Source organism: Oratosquilla oratoria, unplaced genomic scaffold, assembly GCF_046742065.1.
Source record: "Oratosquilla oratoria isolate Oo_2021 unplaced genomic scaffold, ASM4674206v1 SCAFFOLD68, whole genome shotgun sequence".
In the NCBI taxonomy this organism is placed as follows: Eukaryota; Metazoa; Arthropoda; class Malacostraca; order Stomatopoda; family Squillidae; genus Oratosquilla; species Oratosquilla oratoria.
This window is the reverse complement of record NW_027467732.1, coordinates 626,160-650,407: the sequence shown is the minus strand read 5'-3', so window position 1 is coordinate 650,407 and position 24,248 is coordinate 626,160. Positions and strand designations below refer to the sequence as shown.

Here is a 24,248-nt window from a genome sequence, read left to right as displayed (position 1 = left end):
ATCTCAGGCCATAATGCGTGGTAAGGGCTCGAAGAATCTCTCGTTTTGAAAATGAATTGTGCCAAAGGCGTCGTCCAGTAGGAGCACGCATGGGCGTGGCTGGATCAGGTCAAATGCTTTGGAGTGGGGCGGTAGTCCCACGGGCAGGTGACCTATTGGTCTTTCAAGGGGCCGGCTATACACGAACCCCATGGTGACTCCGATATGCAGGCTCGACACCAACGGGGAAGGGAAGTGTCTTTTCTGTCTAATCCGGTGAGAAGTCAAAGAGAATCAGAGGGACATTCAACGGCATCTACAATAATGATCCAAACAAGTTTATGAGCATATTGATAATAGTACGAATGATAGACAAAACAAAAACTATTGGTGTTGTAATATCTAAGCAATTTTCTTTTCTAAAAAAAATGGTTTATTAGGATTGAAATAATAAAAATTTATATATGTATGTACAGAGACATAGACAGAGAAATTCAAAGAGAGAGATAAAGACAGAAGTAGACAGCGACAAACAGACAAACAGAAAGTAAGACAGACAGACAAAGGTAGACAGACAGACACACACACACACACACACGTGCACGCGCGTACACACACGCACACAGAAAAACAAACAGACAGATAGAGGCAAATAGACACAGATGGATAGACACACACACACACACACACACACACACACACACACACACACACACACACACACACACACACACACACACACACACACACATATATATATATATATATATATATACATATATGTATATATATATATATATACGCAAATGCACACACGCACACTCACACACAAAAGCAAATACACGCGCACGGAGGCACACACACACACGCACACACACACACACGCGCGCGCGCGCGCAGGCACACACACACACACACACACACACACACACACACACACACACACACACACACACACACACACACACACACACACACATGAGCTCAGACGTTAGGTTCCCTTGCATTTATGAACTTGGGACTATTATTTCCTCCTCTCTTCACCAAGAGCCCGGAGACTCCGAGACTCGAAGTCTGTCATAACGATGGCCATCTTTATGGATTCCGGTGTTGCTGACCTTGGGATATTGTGCAATTGAAGGGGTGAATTTCGACAGATTTAGATTCCTGGGCTGAGTCTTATAAGGATGTTTCCATGTGTGCGCATATACACGAGAAAATTATTATTATTATTATTATATATATATATATATATATATATATATATATATATATATATATATATATATATATATATATACAAACACACACACACACACACACACACACACACACACACACACACACACACACACAATGCACACAGCACATGCTGACCATGCAATACACACAACACACAGTACATACAGTACACGCAGTACTCACAGTGCACATTATACATAGAGTACATGGAGTGAACTACGTGCAGTACATGAAATATTTACCATATATACTGTACATGCAGCATTTGCCATACATAATGTACATACAATATACACGTACACGGGGTAAACACGATGCACACGCTAAACACGGTACACACGGCACATACGATTCATAAGGTGCCTATGGTGCATACAATGCACAAAGTATATAGAGTACACAATGTACACATAGTACATGCAGTAAGCACAGAGCATGTAGTACACGGAGTACATACGGTACATCCGGTCCATTCGGTACATGAGGTGCACATTGTACATGCAGTGTACACAGTGCACACAGTTCCGACAGTGCATTTAGTACATGCAGTACATAGAGTACATACGAGTACAGTACATATAATGTGGTCCAAAATTTACTCTATCGTGTGAATTGTAATTGTGTTAATGGGTTAGTATAGTTTATTTCGCACGTGTTCCAGTCCACTATGGAAGAAATATTAGTAATGTTTCCTGGAATCTCCCGTCAAGTGTTAGAGAAATTCGCCTTCCAACTTCAAACGTGTTGGTGAGTGTGTGATAACTAAACACAGCATGCCTTGTGGAATTCAATTACTCTAAATAGAACTAAGGGTTATGTCTAGTCTGAGTTGTCATCTATGAAGAAGATTCTGACTAAAGCTATGATAGACGTTTATTTAACTGGGAGAAGTCTGATTTTTTTTTTTTTTTTTTAATCCCGTGATAAAAGTTTCCAAAAACAACTCTTTTGCTGTGGAAGGTAATTTATACATCTTATTCTCAAATTCCCCAGTTGGTTTTATTTAGTTGAGGGAGAACCCCATTAACGATCATGTAATAAATCTACCTCTATTATTGTTTTACACACAATTTCCCCCCACCTGAACTCAATTTCATTTGTTCTGGAAAAAGGGAAACTCGCTTTAAGGCAAGACCTCCAACTTGATGATGTTGCCATATTTGCGATTCTCCAGACTTTTTCATCTTTCCCTTCCTGTTTATTCCATCTTATTATTATTTTTTCATCGTATTTCTCCTTTTCCTCCTTTTTTTCTTCTCCTCCTCCTCCTTTTCCTTCTCCTGTGTCCAGACTATCATTTCCTTTCTGCTGTTTATTCTATCTTTTTATTTTCCTTATTTCTCCTTTTCCTCCTTTCTTCTCACCCTTACTCCTCCTTTTCCTCCTCCCCCACATCCACACTTTGTCATCTTTCTTAACCCCTTCCCTCCGTTTTTTATTTATCATTATTATTATTTTATCTTTTATTTTATTTTTTTTATTTATTTATTTATTTTTTTACTTTTTTCTTCCTTTTCTTTGTTCTCATCTTCGTTCTCCTAACCCTCCCCAAGTTCTTGCACCAAATGCAGAATACAGAGTAACAATTTCTGATATCGAAAAAAATCATTGGTTCCGAGGCTGAACGATAACATTTACAAGTTCAACGCATCCTCGGTATATTGCATATATAATTAGAAAACAAAAACAGAAATATTATTAAGTCGTTTTGAATTACACCGTGGTACCCAAGAGGCTTTCCTCAGCTAAATAAAATGCATATACAAGATCAAAATGATCTGCAAGGAGTTTAAATAATCATTTGAAATGGTAATTACCGACAAAATAGTCATAGTAGACACAATGTTAGAATTTTCTTTTGATTAGAATTACAAAAAAATATCTAATACTTTTTAAGTATATAGGTGTACCACCTTTGAAAATAAGAAAATATCCTCCATTCACATCTAACATAAATCTTTCCTCTATTAATTATGTCCTTTTCTTATTTGTTCTTTCTCCTTAGTTCCTGTTGCCTTATCATTTATTGTAATCAGATGGATGAAGACATTAAAAACTATTCTACACTTAACAGCACAAAATTGTAGTATGCCGGAGCCCTGTAAGAGGATAATAGAAAACGATTGATCAGGACGACCAAGTGGTAGCTGCCGAGCCCTGTGAGCGGGGGGATGGGTTAAAAAAAAAGATGTGGTAAAAGGAAGGGGCTTGGTGAAAAGAGACTTCAATTGTACTTATTTCTAAAGACGAAGACGTGTGGAAGCTAATAAAGGTACCTTGGACTGATAGAAAGAACAGCGCCCTCCCCCTATTCCACCTTCCCCCCTCCCCTCTCCTCACATTCTTCTCCCCACGTACAACAAAAAATTAGTTTATATTACATCTATGTACAACAATACTTTGACAGAATATTACTGACATGCTGATCAATACTACGATGATTTTTACACTCTTAATATATATATATATATATATATATATATATATATATATATATATATATATATATATATATATATATTCGTTCTCTTCCTCTTTTCCTTTTCTTATCTATTTCTTTTTTTGGGGGGGGGGGAGGGAGGAGAAGGAGCAAGTCTTCATTAAATATTTTAATCAAGTTTGTGTGTGTTCGTGCGTGTATGCGTGTGTGCGCGCGCGTGTTCGTTTACGCGCGTTTAAGTATAAATGTACTTATGCGTGTGTACATGAAACATTACTAATCTTTACCTAAAGCTTCATATAGTTTTGGACCTAAATATCAGTCAGCGTTAGTATTACGCCTAGAAAATTGTATTCCAGCATTTTTCTAATGCCTCCAGGGACTTAACCTGATTACTTGTACCCAACATTGCTTCCAGACTCAATATATAATGCAACAAATTATTTTATGGCTGTCGAAGTATCTATACATCGAGTCATCTTTACCTTTATTTTCTGGAGCTTTTTGATCATTTTTACCTTACGAAATTCAACTCTTTAATGTTTCGACCTACAATGTTTTCGCTATATGACCAAGATATTGGGGCGCCGGAAATAACAAACAAATCAATAAATCTTCGCCCTTATTAGGGAGGTAGCCAGATATGGACCCACCCAACTCCAATTTTCTAAGCCCATCTTTCACTCATTTGTTTTCTTTTCATCTTAGATCCTCGTGGATGAAATGTCATCCCTTCATCCCATCCACAGCACTGTTAACAAGCAATGTAGTAAGACACAGCACGTTCACAAGAGGAATACGGCCCAAAGGAATATCTATTTCAAACACACACACAAACACACACACACACACACACACACATTCTCACCTCTCATTCTCATTCTCACCTCTCTCTCTCTCTCTCTCTCATTCTCACCTCTCTCTTTCTCAGTCTCACCTCTCTCTCTAATTCTCACCTCTCTCTCTCTCTCATTCTCACCTCTCTCTAATTCTCATATCTCTCTCTCATTCTCACATCTCTCTCTCTCTCTCATTCTCGCCTCTCTCTCTATCATTCTCGCCTCTCTCTCTATCATTCTCACCTCTCTCTCTCTCTCATTCTAACCTCTCTCTCCCTCTCTCTCTCATTATCACCTCTCTCTCTCTCTCCTCATTCTCACCTCTCTCATTTTCACCTCTCTCTCACTCACTCTCATTCTCACCTCTCTCTCACTCTCTTTCATTCTCACCTCTCTCTCACTCTCTTTCATTCTCACCTCTCACTCTCTTTCATTCTCACCTCTCTCTCACTCTCTCCCACTCTCACCTCTCTCTCTCATTCTCATTTCTCCCTCTCTCATTCTCACTTCTCCCTCTCTCTATCTCTCTCATTCTCACCTCTCTCTCTCTCTCTCTCTCATTCTCACCTCTCTCTTATTCTCACCTCTCTCTCTCTCTTATTCTCACCTCTCTCTCTCTCTCTCTCTCTCTCTCTCATTCTTACCTCTCTCTCTCATTCTCACCTCTCTCTCTCTCTCTCTCTCACCTCTCTCTCTCTCATTCTCACGTCTCTCTCTCTCTCTCATTCTCACCTCTCTCTCTCTCTCTTTCTCACCTCTCTCTCTCTCTCTTTCTCACCTCTCTCTCTCTCTCATTCTCACCTCTCTCTCTCTCTCTCTCTCTCATTCTCACCTCTCTCTCTCTCTCCCATTCTCACCTCTCTCTCTCTCTCCCATTCTCACCTCTCTCTCTCTCTCCCATTCTCACCTCTCTCTCTCTCTTAATCTCACCTCTCTCTTTCTCAACCCCCTCTCTCTCTCTCATTCTCACCTCTCTCTCTCTCATTCTCACCTCTCTCTCTCTCTCATTCTCACCTCCTCTCTCTCTCATTCTCACCTCTCTCTCTCTCTCTCTCATTCTCACCTCTCTCTCTCTTTCTCACCTCTCTCTCTCTCTTTCTCACCTCTCTCTCTCTCTCATTCTCACCTCTCTCTCTCTCTCATTCTCACCTCTCTCTCTCTCTCTCTCTCTCCCATTCTCACCTCTCTCTCTCTCTCCCATTCTCACCTCTCTCTCTCTCTCCCATTCTCACCTCTCTCTCTCTTAATCTCACCTCTCTCTCATTCTCACCTCTCTCTTTCTCAACCCCCTCTCTCTCACTCACCTCTCTCTCTCTCTCTCTCATTCCAACCTACCTCTCTCTCTCATTCTCACCTCTCTCTCTCTCATTCTCATCTCTCTCTCTCTCTCTCTCTCTCATTCTCACCTCTCTCAATCTCATTTTCACCTCTCTCTCTCTCTCATTCTCACCTCTCTCTCTCATTTTCACCCCTCTCCCATTCTCACCACTCTCTTTCTCACCTCTCTCTAATTCCCCCCTCTCTCATTCTCAGCTCTCTCTCTCTCTCTCATTCTCACCTCTCTCATTCTCCCTACCCTTCCCTCGATCTATATTTTTTCATCTACCTTTTTTGTCACTATTAGTGTATTAATTATGTTAATAAACGTGTTTACCCATTGTTAGTCCTGTCGACTCTTGTGTGGTCCTCACTTATAGATATATCAACTCTCTTCCTCTTAGTAATAATCTTCTGTCCTGGAGAATTAGATTTCTATTTTCTATTATGTACCTTTCTTCAGTTAATTCTTATACAGCGTGCTCCAAAGGAATTCTACGAGAGCACGTATGCAAGATCCTACGTGATCTTTGCAGTAACGTAGTGATTTCTTTAGTTCAATGATCTTCAATTTTATATTTAAGATCTTACAATCGTGAACCAATTGAAATTTTTCCTCCACTCTTTCACTAATCAGATTAGTTGTTACAAGTCTATATAGCAATATTGTTTGCTTAAAATAATCTCTCGTCTCTGTATATCTCACTTAGGTTACAAAGGTAGGTAAGCAATACACTCGAGCCCCCGGCTAATATTAAAAGTACGAACTTTATTACCTACAAAAAGAGGAAAGCGCGCTTGGACAACTCCCTCGTTCGCTCACTATATTGTTTTTATAAACATATTTCATAAACATCTAACTCATAGAATCTAACACCCGTCTTCTACCCCATTTTCTACAATCTTTTCTACCAGCCTCTTACACTCCAAGGTACTTTTATCACCTTTCACACGTCCTTATATTTACAAAATAAATAAAAATTAAGTACTTTTTTCACGAAGCCCCCTCTTTTTTTCCACCTCGCTCCTTTTCTCCATCCACCCCCTCTATACTCCATTTCACTCTACCTCATTCTCACTCGACCTCTTCATTCTCACTCGACCTCCTCATGCTCACTCGACCTCTTCATTCTCACTCGACCTCTTCATTCTCACTCGACCTCTTCATTCTCACTCGACCTCCTCATTCTCACTCGACCGCTTCTTTATCATTATCGCTACACCTTTACATCTTTATATATCTATCTATACACCTTTACATTTGTAATTATATTTCTGTCCCCCATCCCTACAAGATAAACACACACGTCATGTTCGTATGCGATGTTAGGAGTTTCTTAACCATATCTTATGATCAGAACTTTAGACATGGAAGAATTTTGGCTTTGGACAAAACTACGCCACCTCTGACCTATGTGTAATGAAATCTCGAGGTTGAGTCAAATCCCCCATTTGTAAAAGTCGAAGATTGATTTGAAATTGCAATTGCCGACAAAACGGTCACAATAGACACCATATGAAGGTTAAACTTTGATTAAAAGTGCAACATTTTACTTGTTTAAGTTTTTCATATACAGCTACATATTTAAAAAATGTCAAAAAGCAAAAGGTTGCAATTCTAATAAAATTTCTATCCACACATTGTCTACTCTGACAATTTTTCGGCGATTACCATTTCAAATCATGGTTTAAGCTACATGCAGATACTTTTGACTTTAAATATGCATTTTATTCAGCTGAGGAAAGCCTCTTGGCTATGACGGTGTTATTCAAAACACCTTTTACACAAAATGGGTACTTTGCCCAACGACTGATCAGTTGTTTGAAGTAGAATTGAGCTTCTCTTTCGCTCACTCCTTGTTCACCGATTCTATCTTCCAGAGTTCCTCCACTAACAAACTCCAGGAAGATGTAGAGAGAGTTCCTGTCCTGTTTTTCACCCAGGAAGGCCACAACGTTTTGGTGAACGAGTTTTCGGTGAATTTCGACCTCTTCTCGTTGACGTCCGGATCGGTCGATTCTGACTGTCTTTCTTGCACAACGACCTCCGGTTCTGACGTCTTCAACGAGATGTACGGAAGCAAATGATCCTCTGCCGAAGAGCTTCACGTTCTTCCACATTCCTCGCTCGACAGAGGTCTTGAGTTTCTTCATTGCATTGGTCGCGTCTTCAGCATCGCAATGCTTTCGTTTGTTGCATTGGCGCATATTGACGTTCGACCAAGCAATTTCCTCTAAAACGATCCTCACGATCGTAATAACACGAAGAATATGCCCCTTGTCCTGGAAGCTCTTCTTGTTTCTAGCGTCCAGGAAAAAGTCCAACTCGCTATTAAAGTGTTTGAGGAGACGCTGTCGTTCCTCATCGTTGCATTTTCGAACGAAGACTCTGACTCTTCTCTCGAACTCCTGGTCGATGTCCTTCAGAGTCTTCGTTGTTGTTGCTGCTGCTCCTTCAGCTCCTGAAGCACAATCTTCTTCCAAAAATTTGGATTCCATTTCTTCGCCTTACGGTAAATACCCAAGGTATTTGTGCAAAAAAGTATTTTTCGTTGCAACGTTTGAGGAACCTAGATATGCATGAATGCGAAAAAACAAAATGGCTTCTTTCTTAAACAAGCCTCGGTTCCTGAAAATGGCCATCAACGCTTTGGAAAAGAAAGTATGTATTTCATGTAACATTATAAGTAGAAAATAGATCAAGATATTCCCTTTTAATGATATGGATATAAACTGTTCCTGTAATAACATCCATGGTTCCATTGAACATAAATTTAGTCATAAGCAAAATTTTTGACTTAGGCTACATTTCCACAATGTCGACGACTTTTTTATATTACGTGGTATATTTTTCTATACATCTTTTAGCTTACAGTAATGTAATTTCCTTTAATAGATTAAAAAAAGGTTGTCATAAGGGAAAATTGAATTTTGTATCAAGAAATGTTTGGAGTCAAAATTTTTGCTCTGACTGTACATAAGATTTGGTCCCATTATAAAACGGGTTGCAAAGTAAAATCAAGAGTAATAGTAGGGTGTGTGTGTGTGTGTGTGTGTGTGTGTGTGTGTGTGTGTGTGTGTGTGTGTGTGTGTGTGTGTGTGTGTGTGTGTGTGTGTGTGTGTGTGTGTGTGTGTGTTTGTGTGTGTTTACCTAGTTGTATTATACGGGAAGAGAGTAGTGACCCGTCCTTATATCTTTCAGCATCTAGTTTGTTCTTAAATTCTTGTATGGTTTTTGCTCATACCATTATTTCGTCCAATTTGTTCCGGACATCCACCACTGTGTGTGTGTTTATGGCAAGCGAATGTTGACTAGAAGCTTACAAATAAAATATCCTCTAATGCATTTTTTGTACACAGGTATTGACATACCAGGCATACGTTCTTTCCTCCTCATTTTTGATCAGATCACTCCCTTTTCCCCTTGGTCTGGATCTCCCTCAGGGTTCCGTGTCTACTGCTAGGAAAGGGGCCAGGTGAAATAGGGGGAGGGTACCCTTCTTTCTACCACTCCAAGGTACCTTTTTTACCTTCCATACGTCCTCATTTTTAAAAAATAAATAAAATTGAAGTCTCTTTTCACCAAGTCGCCTCCTTTCACCTCCTGATCTCCTTCTCCATCCACACCACTCTGCTCTCCTTCCATCCCCTTCAACCTCTTCATTCTGCGTCGACCTCTCCTTTATCTATCATTATTCCTACACCTCCATATACTTCTGTATCTATATAAGTAGATCTTAACACTTGTCATTCTATTTCTGTCTGTCCCCCACCCCTACGAAGTAAACACACACAAGACGTTGATTTGTGATGTTAGGCGTTTCTTAACCATATGGTATGACCAGAACTTTAGACAAAAACACGAGTCAAATACCCCATTTGTACAAGTAGAAGAGTGATTTGATATGGCAATTGCTGACCAAATGGTCCAGAATAGACACCATACGAGGATAAAACCTTGATCAAAAGTGCAACATTTCGTTTGTTGAAGCTTTTTCAAGTACGCTTATATGCATGAAAAAGGTTCCAAAAGCAAAATGCAATATTATTAAAAATTTAACCCACACGTTGTCTGCTCTGACCATTTCGTAGTCAATTACCATTTCAAATCATGGTTTAAGCTACATGCAGATACTTTTGACTCTATATATGCATTTTATTCAGCTGAGGAAAGCCTCTCGGCAATCACTGTGCTATTAAAAACACATTTTACACAAAATGGGAACGTTGCCCAACAACTTAAGATTTCAATTTTCATTTTCTAATTATATTTGCAATTTATCGAGGATGCATTGAACTTCTAAATGTTATCGCTCAGCCTAGGAACCAACTATTTTTTTTTATATCAGAAATTGTTGCTCTGTATTTTGCATTTGGTGCTAGAACCTTCTTGACGATGAGGAAATGGTCGTCAGAAAGAGACCTCCAAGGTCTTCGAAGACGCATTTCTGAAGTTGAAAAGCACCAGAGAGCAAACTTGGGGTATCTGGTCGTGGAATCCTCCCAAGGAGTCTCACCAGTCAGCAGCTGGAAGAGGATGATCCCGCAAGACCAAATGTCGGCGGGCTCTCCTCTGTATTTTCCACTGAAGACTTCAGGGGCAACGTATCCTGGGGTTCCGCAAACTGCCCACAAGAACTTGGCCTTATCGAACTCTGCGGCCAAGCCGAAATCACCGATCTTAAGTTCTTCGTTCTTGGTCAAGAAAAGGTTTTCGGGTTTTAGATCCCGGTGTGTAACTCTACGAGAGTGAAGGCATTTTACCCCACTGATCAGTTGTTTGTAGTAGAATCGAGCTTCTCTATCGCTCACTCCTTGTTCACCGATTCTATCTTCCAGAGTTCCTCCACTAACAAACTCCAGGAAGATGTAAAGAGAGTTCCTGTCCTGGTTTTCACCCAGGAAGGCCACAACGTTTTGGTGAACGAGTTTTCGGTGAATTTCGACCTCTTCTCGTTGACGTCCGGATCGGTCGATTCTGACAGTCTTTCTTGCACAACGACCTCCGGTTTTGACGTCTTCAACGAGATGTACGGAAGCAAATGATCCTCTGCCGAAGAGCTTCACGTTCTTCCACATTCCTCGCTCGACAGAGGTCTTGAGTTTCTTCATTGCATTGGTCGCGTCTTCAGCATCGCAATGCTTTCGTTTGTTGCATTGGCGCATATTGACGTTCGACCAAGCAATTTCCTCTAAAACGATCCTCACGATCGTAATAACACGAAGAATATGCCCCTTGTCCTGGAAGCTCTTCTTGTTTCTAGCGTCCAGGAAAAAGTCCAACTCGCTATTAAAGTGTTTGAGGAGACGCTGTCGTTCCTCATCGTTGCATTTTCGAACGAAGACTCTGACTCTTCTCTCGAACTCCTGGTCGATGTCCTTCAGAGTCTTCGTTGTTGTTGCTGCTGCTGCTCCTTCAGCTCCTGAAGCACAATCTTCTTCCAAAAATTTGGATTCCATTTCTTCGCCTTACGGTAAATACCCAAGGTATTTGTGCAAAAAACGTATTTTTCGTTGCAACGTTTGAGGAACCTAGATATGCATGAATGCGAAAAAACAAAATGGCGTCTTTCTTAAACAAGCCTCGGTTCCTGAAAATGGCCATCAACGCTTTGGAAAAGAAAGTATGTATTTCATGTAACATTATAAGTAGAAAATAGATCAAGATATTCCCTTTTAATGATATGGATATAAACTGTTCCTGTAATAACATCCATGGTTCCATTGAACATAAATTTAGTCATAAGCAAAATTTTTGACTTAGGCTACATTTCCACAATGTCGACGACTTTTTTATATTACGTGGTATATTTTTCTATACATCTTTTAGCTTACAGTAATGTAATTTCCTTTAATAGATTAAAAAAAGGTTGTCATAAGGGAAAATTGAATTTTGTATCAAGAAATGTTTGGAGTCAAAATTTTTGCTCTGACTGTACATAAGATTTGGTCCCATTATAAAACGGGTTGCAAAGTAAAATCAAGAGTAATAGTAGGGTGTGTGTGTGTGTGTGTGTGTGTGTGTGTGTGTGTGTGTGTGTGTGTGTGTGTGTGTGTGTGTGTGTGTGTGTGTGTGTGTGTTTGTGTGTGTTTGTGTGTGTTTACCTAGTTGTATTATACGGGAAGAGAGTAGTGACCCGTCCTTATATCTTTCAGCATCTAGTTTGTTCTTAAATTCTTGTATGGTTTTTGCTCATACCATTATTTCGTCCAATTTGTTCCGGACATCCACCACTGTGTGTGTGTTTATGGCAAGCGAATGTTGACTAGAAGCTTACAAATAAAATATCCTCTAATGCATTTTTTGTACACAGGTATTGACATACCAGGCATACGTTCTTTCCTCCTCATTTTTGATCAGATCACTCCCTTTTCCTCTTGGTCTGGATCTCCCTCAGGGTTCCGTGTCTACTGCTAGGAAAGGGGGCAGGTGAAATAGGGGGAGGGTACCCTTCTTTCTACACTCCAAGGTACCTTTTTTACCTTCCATACGTCCTCATCTTTAGAAATAAATAAAATTGAAGTCTCTTTTCACCAAGTCGCCTCCTTTCACCTCCTGATCTCCTTCTCCATCCACACCACTCTGCTCTCCTTCCATCCCCTTCAACCTCTTCATTCTGCGTCGACCTCTCCTTTATCTATCATTATTCCTACACCTCCATATACTTCTGTATCTATATAAGTAGATCTTAACACTTGTCATTCTATTTCTGTCTGTCCCCCACCCCTACGAAGTAAACACACACAAGACGTTGATTTGTGATGTTAGGCGTTTCTTAACCATATGGTATGACCAGAACTTTAGACAAAAACACGAGTCAAATACCCCATTTGTACAAGTAGAAGAGTGATTTGATATGGCAATTGCTGACCAAATGGTCCAGAATAGACACCATACGAGGATAAAACCTTGATCAAAAGTGCAACATTTCGTTTGTTGAAGCTTTTTCAAGTACGCTTATATGCATGAAAAAGGTTCCAAAAGCAAAATGCAATATTATTAAAAATTTAACCCACACGTTGTCTGCTCTGACCATTTCGTAGTCAATTACCATTTCAAATCATGGTTTAAGCTACATGCAGATACTTTTGACTCTATATGCATTTTATTCAGCTGAGGAAAGCCTCTTGGCAATCACTGTGCTATTAAAAACACATTTTACACAAAATGTGAACGTTGCCCAACAACTTAAGATTTCAATTTTCATTTTCTAATTATATTTGCAATTTATCGAGGATACATTGAACTTCTAAATGTTATCGCTCAGCCTAGGAACCAACTATTTTCTTCGATATCAGAAATTGTTGCTCTGTATTTTGCATTTGGTGCAAGAACCTTCTTGACGATGAGGAAATGGTCGTCAGAAAGAGACCTCCAAGGTCTTCGAAGACGCATTTCTAAAGTTGAAAAGCACCAGAGAGCAAACTTGGGGTATCTGGTCGTGGAGTCCTCCCAAGGAGTCTCACCAGTCAGCAGCTGGAAGAGGATGATCCCGCAAGACCAAATGTCGGCGGGCTCTCCTCTGTATTTTCCACTGAAGACTTCAGGGGCAACGTATCCTGGGGTTCCGCAAACTTCCCACAAGAACTTGGCCTTAACGAACTCTGCGGCCAAGCCGAAATCACCGATCTTAAGTTCTTCGTTCTTGGTCAAGAAAAGGTTTTCGGGTTTGAGATCCCGATGGGTAACTCTACGAGAGTGAAGGTATTTTACCCCACTGATCAGTTGTTTGAAGTAGAATTGAGCTTCTCTTTCGCTCACTCCTTGTTCACCGATTCTATCTTCCAGAGTTCCTCCACTAACAAATTCCAGGAAGATGTAGAGAGAGTTCCTGTCCTGTTTTTCACCCAGGAAGGCCACAACGTTTTGGTGAACCAGTTTTCGGTGAATTTTGACTTCTCGTTGACGTCCGGATCGGTCGATTCTGACAGTCTTTCTTGCACAACGACCTCCGGTTCTGACGTCTTCAACGAGATGTACGGAAGCAAATGATCCTCTGCCGAAGAGCTTCACGTTCTTCCACATTCCTCGCTCGACAGAGCTCTTGAGTTTCTTCATTGCATTGGTCGCGTCTTCAGCATCGCAATGCTTTCGTTTGTTGCATTGGCGCATATTGACGTTCGACCAAGCAATTTCCTCTAAAACGATCCTCACGATCGTAATAACACGAAGAATATGCCCCTTGTCCTGGAAGCTCTTCTTGTTTCTAGCGTCCAGGAAAAAGTCCAACTCGCTATTAAAGTGTTTGAGGAGACGCTGTCGTTCCTCATCGTTGCATTTTCGAACGAAGACTCTGACTCTTCTCTCGAACTCCTGGTCGATGTCCTTCAGAGTCTTCGTTGTTGTTGCTGCTGCTCCTTCAGCTCCTGAAGCACAATCTTCTTCCAAAAATTTGGATTCCATTTCTTCGCCTTACGGTAAATACCCAAGGTATTTGTGCAAAAAAGTATTTTTCGTTGCAACGTTTGAGGAACCTAGATATGCATGAATGCGAAAAAAACAAAATGGCTTCTTTCTTAAACAAGCCTCGGTTCCTGAAAATGGCCATCAACGCTTTGGAAAAGAAAGTATGTATTTCATGTAACATTATAAGTAGAAAATAGATCAAGATATTCCCTTTTAATGATATGGATATAAACTGTTCCTGTAATAACATCCATGGTTCCATTGAACATAAATTTAGTCATAAGCAAAATTTTTGACTTAGGCTACATTTCCACAATGTCGACGACTTTTTTATATTACGTGGTATATTTTTCTATACATCTTTTAGCTTACAGTAATGTAATTTCCTTTAATAGATTAAAAAAAGGTTGTCATAAGGGAAAATTGAATTTTGTATCAAGAAATGTTTGGAGTCAAAATTTTTGCTCTGACTGTACATAAGATTTGGTCCCATTATAAAACGGGTTGCAAAGTAAAATCAAGAGTAATAGCAGGGTGTGTGTGTGTGTGTGTGTGTGTGTGTGTGTGTGTGTGTGTGTGTGTGTGTGTGTGTGTGTGTGTGTGTGTGTGTGTGTGTGTGTGTGTGTGTGTGTGTTTGTGTGTGTTTACCTAGTTGTATTATACGGGAAGAGAGTAGTGACCCGTCCTTATATCTTTCAGCATCTAGTTTGTTCTTAAATTCTTGTATGGTTTTTGCTCATACCATTATTTCGTCCAATTTGTTCCGGACATCCACCACTGTGTGTGTGTTTATGGCAAGCGAATGTTGACTAGAAGCTTACAAATAAAATATCTCTAATGCATTTTTTGTACACAGGTATTGACATACCAGGCATACGTTCTTTCCTCCTCATTTTTGATCAGATCACTCCCTTTTCCTCTTGGTCTGGATCTCCCTCAGGGTTCCGTGTCTACTGCTAGGAAAGGGGGCAGGTGAAATAGGGGGAGGGTACCCTTCTTTCTACACTCCAAGGTACCTTTTTTACCTTCCATACGTCCTCATCTTTAGAAATAAATAAAATTGAAGTCTCTTTTCACCAAGTCGCCTCCTTTCACCTCCTGATCTCCTTCTCCATCCACACCACTCTGCTCTCCTTCCATCCCCTTCAACCTCTTCATTCTGCGTCGACCTCTCCTTTATCTATCATTATTCCTACACCTCCATATACTTCTGTATCTATATAAGTAGATCTTAACACTTGTCATTCTATTTCTGTCTGTCCCCCACCCCTACGAAGTAAACACACACAAGACGTTGATTTGTGATGTTAGGCGTTTCTTAACCATATGGTATGACCAGAACTTTAGACAAAAACACGAGTCAAATACCCCATTTGTACAAGTAGAAGAGTGATTTGATATGGCAATTGCTGACCAAATGGTCCAGAATAGACACCATACGAGGATAAAACCTTGATCAAAAGTGCAACATTTCGTTTGTTGAAGCTTTTTCAAGTACGCTTATATGCATGAAAAAGGTTCCAAAAGCAAAATGCAATATTATTAAAAATTTAACCCACACGTTGTCTGCTCTGACCATTTCGTAGTCAATTACCATTTCAAATCATGGTTTAAGCTACATGCAGATACTTTTGACTCTATATATGCATTTTATTCAGCTGAGGAAAGCCTCTCGGCAATCACTGTGCTATTAAAAACACATTTTACACAAAATGGGAACGTTGCCCAACAACTTAAGATTTCAATTTTCATTTTCTAGTTACAATTGCAATATAGCGAGGATCCATTGAACTTTTGAATGTTATCGCTCAGCCTAGGAACCAACTATTTTCTTCGATATTGCATTTGGTGCAAGAACTTTCTTGACGATGAGGAAATGGTCGTCAGAAAGAGACCTCCAAGGTCTTCGAAGACGCATTTCTGAAGTCGATGAGCACCAGAGAGCAAACTTGGGGTATCTGGTCGTGGAATCCTCCCAAGGAGTCTCACCAGTCAGCAGCTGGAAGAGGATGATCCCGCAAGACCAAATGTCGGCGGGCTCTCCTCTGTATTTTCCACTGAAGACTTCAGGGGCAACGTATCCTGGGGTTCCGCAAACTGCCCACAAGAACTTGGCCTTATCGAACTCTGCGGCCAAGCCGAAATCACCGATCTTAAGTTCTTCGTTCTTGGTCAAGAAAAGGTTTTCGGGTTTTAGATCCCGGTGTGTAACTCTACGAGAGTGAAGGTATTTTACCCCACTGATCAGTTGTTTGTAGTAGAATCGAGCTTCTCTATCGCTCACTCCTTGTTCACCGATTCTATCTTCCAGAGTTCCTCCACTAACAAACTCCAGGAAGATGTAAAGAGAGTTCCTGTCCTGTTTTTCACCCAGGAAGGCCACAACGTTTTGGTGAACCAGTTTTCGGTGAATTTTGACTTCTCGTTGACGTCCGGATCGGTCGATTCTGACAGTCTTTCTTGCACAACGACCTCCGGTTCTGACGTCTTCAACGAGATGTACGGAAGCAAATGATCCTCTGCCGAAGAGCTTCACGTTCTTCCACATTCCTCGCTCGACAGAGGTCTTGAGTTTCTTCATTGCATTGGTCGCGTCTTCAGCATCGCAATGCTTTCGTTTGTTGCATTGGCGCATATTGACGTTCGACCAAGCAATTTCCTCTAAAACGATCCTCACGATCGTAATAACACGAAGAATATGCCCCTTGTCCTGGAAGCTCTTCTTGTTTCTAGCGTCCAGGAAAAAGTCCAACTCGCTATTAAAGTGTTTGAGGAGACGCTGTCGTTCCTCATCGTTGCATTTTCGAACGAAGACTCTGACTCTTCTCTCGAACTCCTGGTCGATGTCCTTCAGAGTCTTCGTTGTTGTTGCTGCTGCTCCTTCAGCTCCTGAAGCACAATCTTCTTCCAAAAATTTGGATTCCATTTCTTCGCCTTACGGTAAATACCCAAGGTATTTGTGCAAAAAAGTATTTTTCGTTGCAACGTTTGAGGAACCTAGATATGCATGAATGCGAAAAAACAAAATGGCTTCTTTCTTAAACAAGCCTCGGTTCCTGAAAATGGCCATCAACGCTTTGGAAAAGAAAGTATGTATTTCATGTAACATTATAAGTAGAAAATAGATCAAGATATTCCCTTTTAATGATATGGATATAAACTGTTCCTGTAATAACATCCATGGTTCCATTGAACATAAATTTAGTCATAAGCAAAATTTTTGACTTAGGCTACATTTCCACAATGTCGACGACTTTTTTATATTACGTGGTATATTTTTCTATACATCTTTTAGCTTACAGTAATGTAATTTCCTTCAATAGATTAAAAAAAGGTTGTCATAAGGGAAAATTGAATTTTGTATCAAGAAATGTTTGGAGTCAAAATTTTTGCTCTGACTGTACATAAGATTTGGTCCCATTATAAAACGGGTTGCAAAGTAAAATCAAGAGTAATAGTAGGGTGTGTGTGTGTGTGTGTGTGTGTGTGTGTGTGTGTGTGTGTGTGTGTGTGTGTGTGTGTGTGTGTGTGTGTGTGTGTGTGTTTGTGTGTGTTTGTGTGTGTTTACCTAGTTGTATTATACGGGAAGAGAGTAGTGACCCGTCCTTATATCTTTCAGCATCTAGTTTGTTCTTAAATTCTTGTATGGTTTTTGCTCATACCATTATTTCGTCCAATTTGTTCCGGACATCCACCACTGTGTGTGTGTTTATGGCAAGCGAATGTTGACTAGAAGCTTACAAATAAAATATCCTCTAATGCATTTTTTTGTACACAGGTATTGACATACCAGGCATACGTTCTTTCCTCCTCATTTTTGATCAGATCACTCCCTTTTCCTCTTGGTCTGGATCTCCCTCAGGGTTCCGTGTCTACTGCTAGGAAAGGGGGCAGGTGAAATAGGGGGAGGGTACCCTTCTTTCTACACTCCAAGGTACCTTTTTTACCTTCCATACGTCCTCATCTTTAGAAATAAATAAAATTGAAGTCTCTTTTCACCAAGTCGCCTCCTTTCACCTCCTGATCTCCTTCTCCATCCACACCACTCTGCTCTCCTTCCATCCCCTTCAACCTCTTCATTCTGCGTCGACCTCTCCTTTATCTATCATTATTCCTACACCTCCATATACTTCTGTATCTATATAAGTAGATCTTAACACTTGTCATTCTATTTCTGTCTGTCCCCCACCCCTACGAAGTAAACACACACAAGACGTTGATTTGTGATGTTAGGCGTTTCTTAACCATATGGTATGACCAGAACTTTAGACAAAAACACGAGTCAAATACCCCATTTGTACAAGTAGAAGAGGGATTTGATATGGCAATTGCTGACCAAATGGTCCAGAATAGACACCATACGAGGATAAAACCTTGATCAAAAGTGCAACATTTCGTTTGTTGAAGCTTTTTCAAGTACGCTTATATGCATGAAAAAGGTTCCAAAAGCAAAATGCAATATTATTAAAAATTTAACCCACACGTTGTCTGCTCTGACCATTTCGTAGTCAATTACCATTTCAAATCATGGTTTAAGCTACATGCAGATACTTTTGACTCTATATATGCATTTTATTCAGCTGAGGAAAGCCTCTCGGCAATCACTGTGCTATTAAAAACACATTTTACACAAAATGGGAACGTTGCCCAACAACTTAAGATTTCAATTTTCATTTTCTAATTATATTTGCAATTTATCGAGGATCCATTGAACTTTTGAATGTTATCGCTCAGCCTAGGAACCAACTATTTTCTTCGATATTGCATTTGGTGCAAGAACTTTCTTGACGATGAGGAAATGGTCGTCAGAAAGAGACCTCCAAGGTCTTCGAAGACGCATTTCTGAAGTCGAAGAGCACCAGAGAGCAAACTTGGGGTATCTGGTCGTGGAATCCTCCCAAGGAGTCTCACCAGTCAGCAGCTGGAAGAGGATGATCCCGCAAGACCAAATGTCGGCGGGCTCTCTTCTGTATTTTCCACTGAAGACTTCAGGGGCAACGCATCCTGGGGTTCCGCAAACTGCCCACAAGAACTTGGCCTTATCGATCTCTGCGGCCAAACCGAAATCGCCGATCTTAAGTTCTTCGTTCTTGGTCAAGAAAAGGTTTTCGGGTTTGAGATCCCGATGGGTAACTCTACGAGAGTGAAGGTATTTTACCCCACTGATCAGTTGTTTGAAGTAGAATTGAGCTTCTCTTTCGCTCACTCCTTGTTCACCGATTCTATCTTCCAGAGTTCCTCCACTAACAAATTCCAGGAAGATGTAGAGAGAGTTCCTGTCCTGTTTTTCACCCAGGAAGGCCACAACGTTTTGGTGAACCAGTTTTCGGTGAATTTTGACTTCTCGTTGACGTCCGGATCGGTCGATTCTGACAGTCTTTCTTGCACAACGACCTCCGGTTCTGACGTCTTCAACGAGATGTACGGAAGCAAATGATCCTCTGCCGAAGAGCTTCACGTTCTTCCACATTCCTCGCTCGACAGAGGTCTTGAGTTTCTTCATTGCATTGGTCGCGTCTTCAGCATCGCAATGCTTTCGTTTGTTGCATTGGCGCATATTGACGTTCGACCAAGCAATTTCCTCTAAAACGATCCTCACGATCGTAATAACACGAAGAATATGCCCCTTGTCCTGGAAGCTCTTCTTGTTTCTAGCGTCCAGGAAAAAGTCCAACTCGCTATTAAAGTGTTTGAGGAGACGCTGTCGTTCCTCATCGTTGCATTTTCGAACGAAGACTCTGACTCTTCTCTCGAACTCCTGGTCGATGTCCTTCAGAGTCTTCGTTGTTGTTGCTGCTGCTCCTTCAGCTCCTGAAGCACAATCTTCTTCCAAAAATTTGGATTCCATTTCTTCGCCTTACGGTAAATACCCAAGGTATTTGTGCAAAAAAGTATTTTTCGTTGCAACGTTTGAGGAACCTAGATATGCATGAATGCGAAAAAACAAAATGGCTTCTTTCTTAAACAAGCCTCGGTTCCTGAAAATGGCCATCAACGCTTTGGAAAAGAAAGTATGTATTTCATGTAACATTATAAGTAGAAAATAGATCAAGATATTCCCTTTTAATGATATGGATATAAACTGTTCCTGTAATAACATCCATGGTTCCATTGAACATAAATTTAGTCATAAGCAAAATTTTTGACTTAGGCTACATTTCCACAATGTCGACGACTTTTTTATATTACGTGGTATATTTTTCTATACATCTTTTAGCTTACAGTAATGTAATTTCCTTTAATAGATTAAAAAAAGGTTGTCATAAGGGAAAATTGAATTTTGTATCAAGAAATGTTTGGAGTCAAAATTTTTGCTCTGACTGTACATAAGATTTGGTCCCATTATAAAACGGGTTGCAAAGTAAAATCAAGAGTAATAGTAGGGTGTGTGTGTGTGTGTGTGTGTGTGTGTGTGTGTGTGTGTGTGTGTGTGTGTGTGTGTGTGTGTGTGTGTGTGTGTGTGTGTGTGTGTGTGTGTGTGTGTGTTTGTGTGTGTTTACCTAGTTGTATTATACGGGAAGAGAGTAGTGACCCGTCCTTATATCTTTCAGCATCTAGTTTGTTCTTAAATTCTTGTATGGTTTTTGCTCATACCATTATTTCGTCCAATTTGTTCCGGACATCCACCACTGTGTGTGTGTTTATGGCAAGCGAATGTTGACTAGAAGCTTACAAATAAAATATCCTCTAATGCATTTTTTGTACACAGGTATTGACATACCAGGCATACGTTCTTTCCTCCTCATTTTTGATCAGATCACTCCCTTTTCCTCTTGGTCTGGATCTCCCTCAGGGTTCCGTGTCTACTGCTAGGAAAGGGGGCAGGTGAAATAGGGGGAGGGTACCCTTCTTTCTACACTCCAAGGTACCTTTTTTACCTTCCATACGTCCTCATCTTTAGAAATAAATAAAATTGAAGTCTCTTTTCACCAAGTCGCCTCCTTTCACCTCCTGATCTCCTTCTCCATCCACACCACTCTGCTCTCCTTCCATCCCCTTCAACCTCTTCATTCTGCGTCGACCTCTCCTTTATCTATCATTATTCCTACACCTCCATATACTTCTGTATCTATATAAGTAGATCTTAACACTTGTCATTCTATTTCTGTCTGTCCCCCACCCCTACGAAGTAAACACACACAAGACGTTGATTTGTGATGTTAGGCGTTTCTTAACCATATGGTATGACCAGAACTTTAGACAAAAACACGAGTCAAATACCCCATTTGTACAAGTAGAAGAGTGATTTGATATGGCAATTGCTGACCAAATGGTCCAGAATAGACACCATACGAGGATAAAACCTTGATCAAAAGTGCAACATTTCGTTTGTTGAAGCTTTTTCAAGTACGCTTATATGCATGAAAAAGGTTCCAAAAGCAAAATGCAATATTATTAAAAATTTAACCCACACGTTGTCTGCTCTGACCATTTCGTAGTCAATTACCATTTCAAATCATGGTTTAAGCTACATGCAGATACTTTTGACTCTATATATGCATTTTATTCAGCTGAGGAAAGCCTCTTGGCAATCACTGTGCTATTAAAAACACATTTTACACAAAATGGGAACGTTGCCCAACAACTTAAGATTTCAATTTTCATTTTCTAATTATATTTGCAATTTATCGAGGATGCATTGAACTTCTAAATGTTGTCGCTCAGCCTAGGAACCAACTATTTTTTTCGATATCAGAAACTGTTGCTCTGTATTTTGCATTTGGTGCAAGAACTTTCTTGACGATGAGGAAATGGTCGTCAGAAAGAGACCTCCAAGATCTTCGAAGACGCATTTCTGAAGTCGAAGAGCACCAGAGAGCAAACTTGGGGTATCTGGTCGTGGAATCCTCCCAAGGAGTCTCACCAGTCAGCAGCTGGAAGAGGATGATCCCGCAAGACCAAATGTCGGCGGGCTCTCCTCTGTATTTTCCACTGAAGACTTCAGGGGCAACGTATCCTGGGGTTCCGCAAACTGCCCACAAGAACTTGGCCTTATCGAACTCTGCGGCCAAGCCGAAATCACCGATCTTAAGTTCTTCGTTCTTGGTCAAGAAAAGGTTTTCGGGTTTTAGATCCCGGTGTGTAACTCTACGAGAGTGAAGGCATTTTACCCCACTGATCAGTTGTTTGAAGTAGAATTGAGCTTCTCTTTCGCTCACTCCTTGTTCACCGATTCTATCTTCCAGAGTTCCTCCACTAACAAACTCCAGGAAGATGTGGAGAGAGTTTCTGTCCTGGTTTTCACCCAGGAAGGCCACAACGTTTTGGTGAATCAGTTTTCGGTGAATTTCGATCTCTTCTCGTTGATGTCCGGATCGGTCGATTCTGATCGTCTTTCTTGCACAACGACCTCCGTTTATGACGTCTTCAACGAGATGTACGGAAGCAAATGATCCTCTGCCGAGGAGCTTCACGTTCTTCCAGCATCATTCGCTTGACAGAGGTTTTAAGTTTCTTCATTGCATTGGTCGCGTCTTCAGCATCACAATGCTTCCGTTTGTTGCATTGGCGCATATTGACATTTGACCAAGCAATTTCTTTCAATAGGATCCTCACAATTGCAATCGCGCGAAGAAGATGCTCCTTGTTGTCCTGAAGCTCTTCTGCTTTCCAGCGTCCAGGAAGAAGTCCAACTCACTGTTAAAGTGTCCAAGGAGACGCTGTCGTTCTTCATCGTTGCATTCCTGAACGAAGTCTCGGACTCTTTTTTCGAACTCCTCGTTGATGTCCTTTGAAGTCTTTGTTCTTCTTGCTCCTTCGGTTCCTGATGCACCATCTTCTGCCAAGGTTTTGGATTCCATTTCTTCGCCTAAAGGTAAATACTCAAGGTATTTGTGCAAAAAAAACGTTTTTTTCGTTGGAACTTTTGAGGAACCTAGATATGCTTATGAACGAAAAAAACAAAATAGGGTCTTTTCAAACTAGCCTCGGTGCTTGAATATGGCCATCAAAGCTTCGAAAAGAGAGGGTGGGTGTTTTATGTACCTTTATAAGTAGAAAATAGATCAAGATACATCCTTTTAATGATATGAATATAAACTGTTCCTCTAATAACCTTCACGGTTCCATTGAACATAAACGCTACAGTTCTCACAACGCCAATGACATATTTTTTAGTACGTGGTATATTTTTCTATATACTTTTTTCGCTTTATGTTTTTTGATAATATTAAAAAAAAAACACGCGGGGGGGAGTTGATTTTTTTATTAAGAAATATGTGAGCGGGTAAAAAAGTTTGCTTGTGCCTAAACATAAGATTTGGTCCCATTATAAAAAGTGTGACAAAGTAAGAGTATGGGTGATAGCAGAAGTAATAGTAGGGATACATATATAGATCATATAGAAGAGAGAGAGAGAGAGAGAAGTGAGAGAGAGGTGCGAGGTGTGAAAGAAAGGTGAAAAAGAGAGGAGAAGAGAGAGGTGTGTGTGTGTGTGTGTGTATTTACCTAGTTGTACCTAGTTGTATTTTACGGGAAGGGGAGCTATGCTCGTGGGGTCCCGTCTTCATATCTCATTTTATCTAAACTATTTTTAAATTCGTGTATTGTTTTTGCACACACCACTTTCTCATCTAATTTGTTCCAACTGTCTATTGCTCTGTGAGGAAAGCTGTTCTTTTTCAAATCTCTTCTATAGCTGTCTTTTTTTATTTTCTTTCCGTGTCCTCTTGTATTTCTGTCATCCCATTTTATCAGATTCTCTCTATCAGTAATTTCTATGCCTTTCATGATTCTGTAAATAGTTATCAAATCTCCTCTCTCTCTTCTTTGCTCTAGTGTCTGTAGTTTAAGTTTTTGTAGTCTCTCTTCATATGATAGTTTTGAGAGTGTTGGTGCCAATTTTGTAATTGCTCTTTGTATTCTTTCAAGTTTTTTTATACATTTTTTCGTACTTGGTGACCATATCGTTGCTGCATATTCCAATCTTGGTCTTATCAGGGTGATTAGGATTTTCCTCACCATTTCTTCATCCAGGTATGTAAATGCCACTTTGATTGTTCTTATTAAATTATAGGTTTCTCCA

At 40.3% G+C, this 24,248-nt stretch overlaps 1 protein-coding gene across 1 annotated transcript; it reads right to left on the bottom strand.

Annotated features, from left to right (window-relative positions):
* Positions 1–21,885: 21,885 nt before the first annotated feature.
* LOC143023888 (serine/threonine-protein kinase Chk1-like) lies at positions 21,886–22,738 on the bottom strand. The gene is made up of 2 exons (XM_076182547.1): positions 22,626–22,738; positions 21,886–22,312 (listed from the first exon to the last, which is right to left on the bottom strand). Exons 1-2 carry the CDS (start codon positions 22,736–22,738, stop codon positions 21,886–21,888), a joined length of 540 nt encoding a protein of 179 aa, XP_076038662.1.
* Between the last annotated feature and the right edge of the window lie 1,510 nt (positions 22,739–24,248).